The 13,191-nt window shown below is 56.2% G+C and overlaps 2 protein-coding genes across 3 annotated transcripts in view; one reads left to right on the top strand and one right to left on the bottom strand.

Moving 5' to 3' along the window:
• LOC144222976 (keratin, type II cuticular Hb1) overlaps positions 1-7,402 on the top strand; it is an 8,959-nt gene extending 1,557 nt beyond the window's left edge. Inside the window, exons 2-10 of the mRNA XM_077753679.1 lie at positions 16-467; positions 2,565-2,773; positions 3,390-3,450; positions 4,567-4,662; positions 4,934-5,098; positions 5,360-5,485; positions 5,739-5,959; positions 6,130-6,161; positions 6,676-7,402. Of these exons, the coding sequence (XP_077609805.1) occupies positions 16-467; positions 2,565-2,773; positions 3,390-3,450; positions 4,567-4,662; positions 4,934-5,098; positions 5,360-5,485; positions 5,739-5,959; positions 6,130-6,161; positions 6,676-6,851 (1,538 nt within the window). The 3' untranslated portion in view covers positions 6,852-7,402. The remainder of the gene's footprint in view (positions 1-15; positions 468-2,564; positions 2,774-3,389; positions 3,451-4,566; positions 4,663-4,933; positions 5,099-5,359; positions 5,486-5,738; positions 5,960-6,129; positions 6,162-6,675) is intronic.
• Positions 7,403-8,650: 1,248 nt separating this feature from the next.
• KRT7 (keratin 7) overlaps positions 8,651-13,191 on the bottom strand; it is a 17,996-nt gene continuing 13,455 nt past the window's right edge. For both annotated transcript variants that reach the window (XM_077753441.1, XM_077753442.1), the window contains 3 exons: positions 12,381-12,601; positions 9,310-9,344; positions 8,651-8,947 (listed from right to left, as the gene is read on the bottom strand). In XM_077753441.1, the coding sequence (XP_077609567.1) occupies positions 8,781-8,947; positions 9,310-9,344; positions 12,381-12,601 (423 nt within the window). In that variant the 3' untranslated portion in view covers positions 8,651-8,780. The remainder of the gene's footprint in view (positions 8,948-9,309; positions 9,345-12,380; positions 12,602-13,191) is intronic.

Below are 13,191 nucleotides of genomic sequence, written 5' to 3'. Positions count from 1 at the left end.
TGCCTAACCGGCCAGCCCCGAGACCCGAGCCGACGACGATCCAGCGCCACCGAGCCGACGACGATCCAGCGCCACCGACGGGCGCAGAGGGGGGCGCCCCGAGTCCGCGGCGCACGTNATTCTGCGGCCGCGCCTTCAGCTGCGCCTCGGCCTGCGGGCCCCGGCCCGGCCGCTGCTGCATCACCGCCGCCCCCTACCGCGGCGTCTCCTGCTACCGCGGCCTCACCGGCTTCGGCAGCCGCAGCGTCTGCGGCGGCTTCCGCGCCGGCTCCTGCGGCCGCAGCTTCGGCTACCGCTCCGGCGGCGTGTGCGGGCCCAGCCCGCCCTGCATCACCACTGTGTCGGTCAACGAGAGCCTCCTCACGCCCCTCAACCTGGAGATCGACCCCAACGCGCAGTGCGTGAAGCACGAGGAGAAGGAGCAGATCAAGTGTCTCAACAGCCGGTTCGCTGCCTTCATCGACAAGGTGGGTGTCCTTGATCACGCCTTTCCTGAACCCATACATGCTCAAACTCAGGCTGGGCGCTGAGGGTGGAGCCAGAAGCAGGAGGGGTGTGGCCCAGGTGAGCTCCCACTCTGGTAGAGGAGATGAACAAACGTCCCCAGCAGAGACAGACACGGAGAAATGGGCAGCAGCTCCTGATTTGATAATACTATTATTATACACAATCCCTGTCCCGACAGGCAGGGTCTCCACAGACAAGGGGCATGTCCTTGATCACACTCTTCCTGAGCCTGAAGTCCTGGGAGAACCTTGGAATTCCCAGGCCAGTCTCTGGAAATGGAGAATGGGGACTGCTGATATTTTATGTGATCATATTAGGCGGTGCATTAAAGCACTTAACACTGAAACATCTGATGGGAGAATTCATCTCTTCTCATGTTTGTTTCAGTCCTTAAGATTAAATCGCATTAGGTGCTGATACGTCTTCCCTTGCTATTCCCTTATTTTTAATAAAGAGAGCAAGCCTCGGGTTCAGAGTCATCTGGGACAACAGTTTCAGCTAGAATTGAATGTTTTATGACTTGCTTTTATGTATGCCTACTGATACTGGTTTTACAACTATGGGGGTAAAATAAACTTACCCCTTAAGCCCCATTTAAGTGTAAATGCTAAGCAAATCCACGTAGAGATCAATGATGAGTAAAATAGTACGAGGAGATGGCAGATCCTGAAGTCAGCCTGTGAAGGCTTCGTATTTGAGAATCACTGCCACCAGACCAGCCCTTGGGTTTACACAGAAGACAAAGGACACGGGGATATAAGGCAGAGGAGGCTGTCCAAGGCCCACAGGGAGTGGGTGACAGCTCAGGCTCCAAGCCCAGGCTCCCTCCAGCTCTCCAAGCACCTGGGGCAAGAGGGTCCAACCCATGGGGGCTGCTCCCCTTCCAGTGGGAGCCGGTCCATCTCAGCGGGCACTGCCAACGTCCACACCCGGGAAAGGCGGCCGGGGAATGGAGCACGGAAGCTGTCCTGGCCCAGCGACAGGCAGCCTGGGCTCCGCATCCAGTTTCTCCCCTGATCTGCCGGGTGCCCCTGGGCAGCAGCTCCCTGTCTCGGCCCCAGAGTTCTCCACACCAGAGCTGTATGGGGTGAGTGTGTGACTTCCCTGTCAGCTAAGACCGTCTGAAGTGAGCCCATATAACATCAGCAGTCCCCGTTCCCCTTTGCTGGAAGTCCAAGCAGGGAATCTCCCAGCTGCACTTGTTGGGTAGAAGGACACCGGGGCTAAAAAGCGAGGTAGTGGCTCAACTCCAGCTCGAATGTATGAGCCAGGGGAGCAGTGGAGGCCCGGGGGCCTAGCCTTGTTTGCTGACATCCTCTCTGGCCGGCACAGTGTGTTGTTGCCATTGCACATCTTCAGTGCAAATGACCTCCAGTAAAGGCTCGCGTGCTTCCCTTCCCCCGCAGTCTTCGCCCTCCCCATTTTCCAGAACCTTCCCCCCATTCACATCATCTGCCTGGCCTCCAGAGACCGGTGAGCTGAGCATCTAACACAGGAGTTCAGGCCACCTGAGACCACACCTCCCCTTCCTCAAGCCCAAGCCATCCTGCCATCCTACCGAGAGCCTGCCCTCTCTATCCTCCCCAGTTAGGGAGCCCCTCCCACCTTGACTGTCCTTTCAGACACTGCTTAGCAACCTCGTGCTAAGCACTGAGGATAGAGATCAATGAACCCTAGGTCCTGCCCTGACGGGAGCTCCTAGTGAAAGGCTTTCATCCTACCCCATACCTCCCAAGCCTGCTCTACATCCCGTTCCTCCAGGAAGCCTTCCTTGATTGGCACCACCCCCAAGCCCAACAGTAACCCAGCGCAACCGCGATGCCCTTCAGTTTCTCACTCTTCCCATCCAAGCCCACCTGAACAGGCCCTCACTCAGGCTTAAACAAGCAATCGTGAAACAAGAATTCTCCCGGTGCTTCCTCCAGCCAGGAGAGCCCGGCAGAAGCCATGCTGTCCGTCCCACACACCCTGCTGCTAGTTCTGTCTTAACTCTACCTGTTCTCCAAGGAGGGCTGGGGATACTGACTTCCCCCCCCACCCCCCAACTTGCTCACCAGGTGCGCTTCCTGGAGCAGCAGAACAAGCTTCTGGAGACCAAGTGGCAGTTCTACCAGAACCGCAAGTGCTGCGAGAGCAACCTGGAGCCGCTGTTCGAGGGCTACATCGAGACGCTGAGGCGGGAGGCCGAGTGCGTGGAGGCCGACAGCGGGAGGCTGGCCTCCGAGCTCAACCACGTGCAGGAGGTGCTGGAGGGCTACAAGAAGAAGTGAGTGCGGCCGGGAGCATGGTCCCCAGAAACGAAATGGGATGAAGTCAGAGCGGGATCGATTTGGGTGAGACCGCCAGAGGAGCTTGCCCAGAGGAAAAAGACTGACAGGAAGAGGAAGACTTTTCCTTTCTCAGTTGGGGGTTTAAACAGCGGAGAGACTGGGAGCTGCTCCCGATACCTCATCAGCGTGTGTTTGTTTCATTATTTCACCCAATGTTTATTGACCTCTGCTCTGTGTTGCAGGTGCCGTGTTAAGCCCCGAGGTGGGATGCGGGAGGGAAGAAGGGGGGCACCAGAACTAGTGTGGGGTTCCTGCCCCCCGCCCCGGGAGTTACAGCCCAGAAACAGAGAGAAAGCCTACAAAATGTGCACGCACACACACACACAGCCCCGCCCCCATCAGGAATGAGAGTCTCTGAAACAGGAAGAGCACTGAGTGACAGGGTGGACTCAGTACCCCAAAAGCGTGGGAAGGACAGATCCCCTCTAGGCCAACACTCTTTGATTCTAAGACTACTGCCACGTGTTTCTGGGCCTTCATTCTCTTTGTTTCCTCTTCAAATCCCAGCCTAGTAAATTTCTAGCCACTGAACCGTGTGCCCTTTGTCTCCAGGTATGAAGAGGAGGTGGCCCTCAGGGCCACCGCCGAGAATGAATTTGTAGCCCTGAAGAAGGTGAGTGACTCCAGAGTACTTGTCCCACAACTCAGAAAGCAGGGCAGAGGCAGGAGGGAGCGCTCAGGAATTCAGAGAGGCAATCCATCCACTATTTCCTTCCCCTCCCCCTCCAGCGCCCCAGCACTCCTCGGGTGGCCCCAGACATCAGAGTACACTGCCTGCTTCAAGCAGGGCACCTACTCCTCCATCGGAGGTAACTCCCATCTGGACAATGGCTTCCCATGTCTTTCTTTCTTTTTTTTTTTTAATGTTTTATTTATTTCTAGGAGAGAGAGAGAGAGAGACAGCGTGAGCAGGGGAGGGTCAGAGAGAGAGGGAGTCACAGACTGAAACAGGCTCCAGGCTCTGAGCTGGCAGTCAGCACAGAGCCCGACGCGGGGCTCGAACCCATGAACCGCGAGATCATGACCTAAGTGAAAGCCGGACGCTTCACCGACTAAGCCACCCAGGCGCCCCAGCTTCCCATGTCTTTCTGCCTTGTGCTTGCCAGAGAGTGGGTGTTCCTAAATACCGTGGATGAAAGAGCACACGAATGCCAGGGGGGTGGTCACGCCCTCAGGCCACCAACAAGCTGTGAAATGCTGGTATGAACAGAGCTGTTGCTCCTCACCTCTCAGACTCAATTCGCCACAAATGCCATCATGTGGACTCTCCTTCCAATCACCTCCACGGGAGGAAGGCAGGGGCTGCTGGGAAGAAAGTGAGGCACAGAGGTCAAGGGTCTTGCCCTGAGTTGCCCTGGCTTGGAAGGGGCAGATTGATCCCTGAGACGTCTTCTCCTGACCAGAGATCTTGATCTCTTTCCATGAGGGGTCAGGGCAGAAAGGGGTGAGGTGTCATTAGAATTGACCCATTTGACAGTCGGCCTAAGTTTCAGTGATAATGCAAGGTGTGGATTCTGGAGTTTTCTTTCGGGTAGGTAGCAGAGGAAGTGCCTAGAAATTTCAACATCCCCATCCCCTAGCCAAACCTGCTTCTGAGCCCTATACAAAGGACTTTGCCAACGCCATGGTACGAGTTACTTGGATGAGCAGCTAGGCTGGGGTGCCCTCCTGGGGGAGAAAGCTGTGTCGCCTTTACAGCGAGACTCCTGTGCCACTCTCTCCCCTTTAGGACGTGGACTGCGCCTACCTCCACAAGTCAGACCTGGAGGCCAACGCCGAGGCCCTGAAAGAGGAGATCAGCTTCCTGCGGCGCCTGTATGAGGAGGTGAGGGGCTGTGGTCCAGGTGGAAAAGAAGCAGCCAGCCTGGAAGAGGCGGCTTTGACCTGGGACTGGTGACTGGCCAGGGATCCTTAGAGAGTAGGGGGAGGGGGCTGGCCAGAGATTTGGGCAGGGGTGGGGGGGGTTGCAGTCCATGAGGCTATAGTGGGAGCAAAGGTGAAGACCAAGGAAGGGCTGAGAAGACTGGGTCCACACTGAGGTGGTAGGCTGGGGTATAAACAAGATCCTTCCATCCTCCCACCCCCACCGCTTGCAGGAGATCCGCGTTCTCCACGCCCACATCTCTGACACCTCGGTCATCGTCAAGATGGACAACAGCCGGGACCTCAACATGGACAGCATTGTGGCCGAGATCAAGGCTCAGTACGACGACATCGCCACCCGCAGCCGGGCTGAGGCCGAGTCCTGGTACCGCAGCAAGGTGAGGGGCACAGGACACCTGCCTCTAGGCATGACAGTGGGAGGGAAGCCAGGTGTATATTAACAAGGCCTCTTCTGTCTGGGGCTTCTGGCTCTAGGGATGGTAACAGAAGGGCACACAGCTCTCAGGTTCTAGTGTCTGGGCAGGGCTGCCCTGTATGGTTGCACAGGCTGAGCTCTGTACAACCTCCCAACCATCTGTGGGGTCCGAATGGGAGGAAACTCCATCCTGAGCCTCGGGAGCATCTCTGCTTCCCCCCAGTGCGAGGAGATGAAGGCCACGGTGATCCGGCACGGGGAGACCCTGCGCCGCACCAAGGAGGAGATCAACGAGCTGAACCGCATGATCCAGAGGCTGACCGCCGAGGTCGAGAATGCCAAGTGCCAGGTATGGGTCGCCTGGGGCCTCCCCAGGGCCACACAGGCAGTGAGTGCCCCAGATGGGTCTCACCATTCAAGCTTCAGCTCATTTGCATGACAGATATCCCTAGTTGTGGTCCCTCAGGGGGACTCGGTTAATGAAGGGGAGAGGCCTGTTCTTGGGGTGTTCCCATCTGGGGGAGGGGAGAGACTGGACACCCCCAGGAAATGGACTGAGAGACCCAGGACCATAACCCACTCTGTTCTCTCCTGGGCCCCAGAACACCAAGCTGGAGACGGCAGTGACCCAGTCAGAGCAGCAGGGTGAGGCGGCCCTGAGCGACGCCCGCTGCAAGCTGGCCGAGCTGGAGGCCGCCCTGCAGAAGGCCAAGCAGGACATGGCCTGCCTGGTCAAGGAGTACCAGGAGGTGATGAACTCCAAGCTGGGCCTGGACATCGAGATCGCCACCTACAGGCGGCTGCTGGAGGGCGAGGAGCAGAGGTGAGAACCACACCTGTGAGAATACCTCTTCAATCTCCCCTGAACTGTGCTTTGAGCCAGGAGCCCGTTTGCCTATCATTTGCATCTAATTTGCATCAAATTTATGTGGAGGTCAGGGTTTGTGAGCATTGCTCTCCCCAACTAATTTTTGTCTCTGCTCTCCCCACAAGGTTGTGTGAAGGCATTGGTGCTGTGAATGTCTGTAAGTAATCTACACTGTGGGTTCTGAACTGAGGGTTCGGGGTTCCTCTGGGCCAACTTTTTCTTAAAGGGCCAGATATTAAGGCTTGTGAGCCATCCAGACTCTGTCTCAACTACTGGACTCTGTCACTGTAATGTGAAAGCAGCTACAGCCATAAGCAATACCTAAGGAGTACATATGGCTTGCTTCCAATAAAACTTTATTTACAAACATAGGAGGCCAGCACAGGCCATAGTTTGCAACCCTGAAAGGAAGGAGGGAGTGTGGCAGTGAATGATTATGAATTAAATAGCTTTTTCCGCCTATAGGGAGGGCCTGGGAGAACAGTTTTTCAAGGATGCTTGAGGCCTGAGTGCAGGAAGGAGTGCCCAGGGGTGAGGGTGTTGGGGGGGAAGGGAGGAATAGAAATGAAACGGAGGCGCTCTGAACAAGAGTAGGGAGCCCCGGCCAGTAGGTAGGGGCCGCCAGCAACGACTTTGCACAGAGACTAATAAGCCCTGTTCTCCTCCCGCAGGCGTCAGCAGCTCCCGGGGCGGGGTGGTCTGCGGGGACCTCTGCGTGTCCGGCTCCCGGCCCGTGACCGGCAGCGTGTGCAGCGCCCCCTGCAGCGGTAACGTGGCGGTGAGCACCGGAATGTGCGCGCCCTGCGGCCAGAGGTGCAGCAGCAGCTCCCTGGTGCGGTTCTCGTAGCGCCCCTCGCTTTGTAAATGCATGGCTCTCGAAGTCAGCCGTCCCTGCCTTCCGCGGCGGGTCCGGGAGCAACCCCAGGTCCCGGGGCTTGAAGCGGAAGGGCTTTGAGAACCTGCGGGCCTGACCTGTCCAAACTGCAGCCTTATCTTCTTGCGTCTCCTCCATCTTCTCCCTCTCCTTCGCCCTTGCTCTTCGGAATTTCCTCCGGAGAGGGCCGGCCTCCCCGCCCAGCTGGCTGCCGCCCTCCTCCTCCTCCTCCCCCAGCCCCAGGAGGCTAAAATGCCTGCCTTCCCAGCCGTGGGCAGAAAGCCAATCCTGACTCGGGCTGCTCTGGGAGCCGGCCTGGCACAAACCTGTGGCTTCTAAGGGACAGACTGGCCCCAGGTCCCGTGGGCTGTGGACACGCCTCTAATCTCCTGGGCCTCCCCTGCCTTCCAAACCCTGGCAGTGACCGAGGCTGCGGCTCCACGGGGACATCTCTTGGTGGCTGCCTGGGCTCCCTCTCCCTCTGCTTAGTGTCCACGGTTCCAATAAAGCTCATGGGCCATATATATCATGCGCTCAGAAAAGCTCCCTTCTATGCCTCCGCCTGTGGATGTCCAGCCCAGTTTGGGCCCCTCAGAGTTCACAGCCCAAGGGGAAGGAGGGCTGTCTCCGAAGTGCCCTGCCCCTGCCCGAAGGCCACATTCACACAGCCTGAAGGCTGCATAGGGACCTGCAGGCAGCCCCAAATACCCAGACACTGAATGCAAGGAGGAGCTGGAAGGGAAGGGAGAGAGAGCAACCAGGAGGAGACTCAGCCAGGAGGGCCAGGGCCTGGCTCTCCTGACACCTGTGCTAGGGAACTTTATCACTCACGGCTGGTAGGACACCGAAAGTCCACTTCCCCCACTCCCCTGTTCCACCCCCACCTCAATATATGAAAATTCCTGACCATGGGATCGAATATAGACCACCCCTCCCCCTAGAAACCAACACTCTCTTGATAGTCCCCCCTACACATGCCACCACCATCACCCCTGAGGCGTCCCAGACCCAGAGACCTCTCCACTACCCCCTCCCCACCATCCATCCCTTGTGCTGCTGCCCATCAGGAACAGATAGCCCCCATAGACCCTAAAAACACCCCCACACTCACACAGACGCACAGACTCCCCCCCCCAACACACACACACAGATGCTCTTATCAAGCAGATAATACACAGATGCCCCTCCCCCCACCAGGGGATCTAGACTCTGGGACTCCTTGAGCTTCCTCCTCCCAAACACACACAGATCTCCTCTCGCCGCCATCCTCACCTTCACAGAATCCCAGACCCAGAAGTCCCCTCCAGGGCCTGAGGGCCTGGCAGACCCAACACCAGCAAGGGCCAAGCGCGGGAGTTGGCTGGTGCGTCCGAAACCCAGGCCCGTGGCCACTGAAAGTCTGGGGCCTTCTCACAGCACAGGACATGGGGGTGGGGGTGTGCAAACAGCCTTCCCCTCCCTGGGCAGGGGAAGGCTTCAGTGCCCACTTCCTGGGCAGAGCTGGCCTTCCCTGGGGTGTTTCTGGGCTTCAGGAGAGGAGCTGGACTCAGTCCCGCCCTGGGAAGAGGCCAAGGCCTCTCATGGGCTAAGAAAGAGCCACGCCCCTCAGAGCACCACCACCACGTCACCAGGGTGCTTTCCCAGTAGCCTGTACAAGTGGCTTCTCGGTATTCACAGCAGACCCCATCCTGTCCACAGCTTCTTCCTTCCCATGGCTCCCCAACCGGCTTATGAAGCCAGGATCCCGGAGCCAGGATGGGTCTCACCCAGGCTTCAGAAAGGCTGCTTTATTGGAAGCTATTCTGACATCACTTTTGAGACGGCCCGGCCCTCTTGGGACCAGTGATGGAAGTCCTCCTGGGACCGTGGGGGGCAGTGCTACGGGTCTCCACACATCAGAGCTCATTTTCGGACGCTCCTGTGGGTGGTGGTGGAGGTCCTGGTGGAATAGGACTTGATGACCCCGGGCACCCCGCCGCTAGAGAAGGTCAGGGCATTGGTACCCATGGTTCCTCCGAAGGCCAGCCTGGCCAGCCCGCTGCCACCTCCGCCGGTGGAATTCACCACAGCTGCGAGAAAGGGGAGGAGGGCTCGTCAGGTCAGCATGGGGGCCCCCACTTGAGGCCCCACCCCTCACTCCACCCTCCCCTCTTGCTGTACCTGTCCCTCCCCCTCCCCATTGCCTCACCTCAACCCCCCCTCCCCAGCCACTACCACTCTCCTCGGGGCCTGGGACAATGCACCACTGATGTCCCCCATGTCCCTGGGCCATTGAGCCTGACTCGCTGGGAGCCTCAGGGCACCTGCTAAAAGCTGGTGAGGGAAAGAAGCTCCTGTCCCAGACAAGGCCAGGCCCTCAAGCCAACGTGCCATCCTGTAGACCCAGTCTAGTCCGGACAGCACAGGAAATGGGCCGCAGCCAAGGACTTACCGATGTTCACAGCTCCTGCTCCATCTCCGGCCAGCCTGGGGGCAGAGGAGAGAGACCCGTGAGAGTCGCTGGAGGACGCCGCCCTGGGCCCCTCCATCCAGGCACCAGGCAGCACTGGTGTTCCCTCCCTGTCCCCACACATTAGTCTTCCTTCCACCTTGTTGCAGGAAGGGGACGTGACCTTGGGCAGTGTCTCAGAGCCTCCATTTCCTCACCTATAAATCGGGCCTAACTCAGTCCCGGCCACGCAGACTTGTTTGCGAGGGCTAAATAATATCATTCACCTGAAGCCCTGAGCACACAGGATTCGGTGAACGGTAGCTGTTATTATTTATGAAGACAGTTGCCTCCCCTGACCAAATAATAACGTCTTCAAAGCGGGCCATAGCTTACTGATGCTTGGGTATCTGGCCCCCCACATGAAGTCTGGCATGTAGTAATTACTCAGTACGTATTGAAATAATTAGTGAATTGGAGATTTCATGAATGCAGCTAGGGAGCAGAAGGTAGTCAAGATGGCTTTAAGCCACCTCTACTGGAAATAGGAAAGCCATGGGAGACAGCTGGATGTGTTTGTTTTGTGACTCACAGCTCCACTGTCACCAAGCCCTTGGCCTTGGGGTTGAGTTTACTCTGCAGTGGGGAGAGGAGACCTCACTTTACTTAGAAGGAGTGAGGGGAGCCCAGCTGGCCTTATCATTCCCAAGTCCAGGAAGGGGGCAGAGCAAGGGCCAAGGGCAAGAGATGGATATGCCAGGAAGCTTCCAGGCCCCTTGCTTGACTGGCCCCTGCGAGTGCTGGTAATTGCTATTAGTTGTGGGTGGGGAGGGAAACCGGGTTGCAATTAGGCTAGCAATTCCATGTAATGATTTCTGGCACCACGCCTCAAGGACACAGAAGGAAGAGACCAGAATGTCTAAGGCTCTAATGATGGGTGTGATTTTCTTTTCTCATCCCAACTAAATATCTGTTTTGGGGCAATGTGATATTTGTAACTCTGTATTCTTAAACGAAGGCACCCCAACTTGTATAAGTTCCTAAGATCACAAATCCTAGGTCTGCACCTGGGAAGAGTCCAGGGGGTGAGGGATAAAAACACGAAGAGTCCATCTCCATGTCTCCTAAGAGTGGAGAGAGGACCGTTTCCTCTTGGAGAACCAGGATGTAAGCCCCGATGGTAGCAACCGACCCTGAGATTAGGCTTTAGAGGGGGGAATGTTTCCACTCTCTGTGTCACCTTGGCCATGCCACTCCCCATCCCTGAGCTTCAGCCTGCTCAGCTGCCCATGGGACGAAGATCAGGCCCCGTTCTAAGGGTCCCCAGCTCTGGTTCTATGAGGAAAAGAGGCCCAGGGTATGTGTTCCCAGGAGAGTGCTGTCCCTGCACCTGTGGTGGAGATGGGTGCAGAGATAAGCATCACAGCTGGGATAGCTGGCCTCTGGAGGGGCTCTGTGTCCCAGATCAGCTGCTCTCCCTTCTCAGAGGCTTCTGTGTTCAATCCCTCTTCCCGCAAAGCCTGGCTGCCAACCCAGGTAGGGGATGGGTCAACTGTAATAGCAGAGACTGGTGTTCTTCTCCTTCCTCCACTCACATATCCTGTAACCATGTTTCTTCTCTCCCTCTTCCCTGCAGCCAGGTACTCTACCCTAGCACTCGCTCCTTCCTCCATTCCTTCCTCTCCATTCATTCATCCTCTGGCCTCTCCGGCCCCTCAGGAATAATGCTCCCAAAAGAAAAAGTTCTGTGTAAATTCAGCCTTTTATGAATGCAAGTTGAGTTGTCTCTAGGTGCTTCCTTTGCAAATGTTTGGTCTCCTCGGCCTCCGTACAATCTCCCCAAGGGCAGAAGCGTGTCTTTTTTGATTTGTTTTGTTTTTGAGTGATAGAGCGCACAAGCAGGGGAGGAGCAGAGAGAGAGGGAGACACAGAATCCGAAGCAGGCTCAGGCTCTGAGCTGTCAGCACAGAGTCCGACGCGGGGCTCAAAGCCATAAGCGGTGAGATCATGACCTGAGCCAAAGTTGGACACTTAACCGACCGAGCCACCCAGGCTCCCCAGAAGCCTATCTTACGAATTCCCTATCTCCGTGCTGGGTTCCACTAAGGCAAACCATGGTGAGTCCTACTTCCAAGCCGGGGCCCACGCTGTTCCCTCTCACCCTCTCCAAGCCCTAACCTTCACCAGAGGAACAACTCTAAAGCCTTGCAAATTGACTGAATGAATCAACCAACCCATCAGGGCAAGAATGAAGGCCCAACATCACAGACATAGGTTCCAAGTCTTTCACAAAGAATTCCTATAACACTGACCCAGCCCGCCCTGGTCTCTGGCAGCAGGAATGCAAATATCTCTGGGACCTCGCCACATTCAGTCAACACCCTATGACTTAGCACTCAGTTATGCAGCGAGAAGCAGCCTGGCATTGTGGAAGATGCTTGGACCAGGAATCGGCAGAGCATGACTGCACACCTGACTTGCCCTTTTAATTCATAAAACGAAACCACAGTGTCCCCTCTGTAAACTAGAAACCATGCCCGCCCCACTTACCTCAATGTGTTATGAGGATCAAATAAGACGACCCTGGGGGTGCCTGGGTGGCTCAGTTGGTTAAGCGACCGACTTCGGCTCAGGTCATGATCTCACTGCTCATGGGTTCAAGCCCCACATCGGGCTCTGTGCTGACAGCCCAGAGCCTGGGGTCTGTTTCAGATTCTGTGTCTCCCTCTCTTCTCTGCCCCTCCCCCACTCTCACTCTATCTGTCTCTCAAAAATGAATAAATGTTAAAAAATGTATAAAAAAAAAAAAGATGACCCTGGCCACACATATGAAGGAGCTGTTATTACTCCAGCTTTCTCATTGAGCTTTACTTCACGTGGTTTTTCCTACCACAAGGTCATCTTATCAAGGGCAAAGAAGCAAGCATCAGCTATTCTCTCCCTGCACTTCCTGTCCCTCACCCCCGTGCCTTGCAGAAAAGAGTACACAGGAAATGCCTGTGGATGGATGAATGGCAAGCCCCAGTCCCGACTGAGCCCCAGAAGGATCCCCTTCCTGGCTTCTGTGACCTCACCGGCTCTCCTCGCCCTCCAGCAGCTTGCGGTAGGTGGCGATCTCGATGTCCAGGGCCATCTTGACGTTCATGAGCTCCTGGTACTCGCGCAGCTGCCGCGCCATGTCCTGCTTGGCCTGGTGCAGGGCGGCCTCCACCTCGTCCAGCTTGGCCCGTGCATCCTTGAGAGTCAGCTCCCCGTGTTCTTCGGCCTCTGCAATGGCAGCCTCCAACTTGGCACACTTCAAGCAATAGCACAGCTGTCAGCTGGGGGGCAGGCTTCACCAGTCACTGCCTTCCTGCCTCCCCAGTCGGCAGCAAGCGCCTGGGCAACTGGCTCACAGTGGTTTTATTGGCACCATCCTACTCCTCCAGCACCGGGAACCCCAAGGATTAAAAGCATAGACTGACACCCAATGCCTAGGCTCCAGTTCCAGCTCTACCACTTAGGAACCACATGATCTTGGACACATCAACCCTTCAAGGCCAAAGTCTCCTCTCTTCTAAAACAGCAGTAACCCCGGTGTCTTCCTCACCGGGATACTGCAGGGATTAAATGAGGTACTACACACAAGTCCCTGGCACAAGGTCTAGCATACAGTAAGTGCTTAATAAATGCTATTGTAATCATTATTATTTTTTGTCAACCACCAATCTGTTCTCTGTTTCTAGTTCCGTTTTTTTAGATTCCACCTATAAGTGAGATGATACAGTATTTGTCTTTGTCTGACGTCTTTCGCTCAGCATAACGCCCTCAAGGTTTGTGTTGTCGCAAATGGCAGGATTTTTTCTTTTTCATGGCTGAGTAATAGTCTCTTTTTTTGCTGAATAA

Source organism: Crocuta crocuta, unplaced genomic scaffold, assembly GCF_008692635.1.
Source record: "Crocuta crocuta isolate KB4526 unplaced genomic scaffold, BGI_CrCroc_1.0 scaffold30, whole genome shotgun sequence".
Classification (NCBI taxonomy): Eukaryota; Metazoa; Chordata; class Mammalia; order Carnivora; family Hyaenidae; genus Crocuta; species Crocuta crocuta.
The sequence above is the reverse complement of the archived record's forward strand: the minus strand, read 5'-3'. Positions and strand labels throughout refer to the sequence as shown.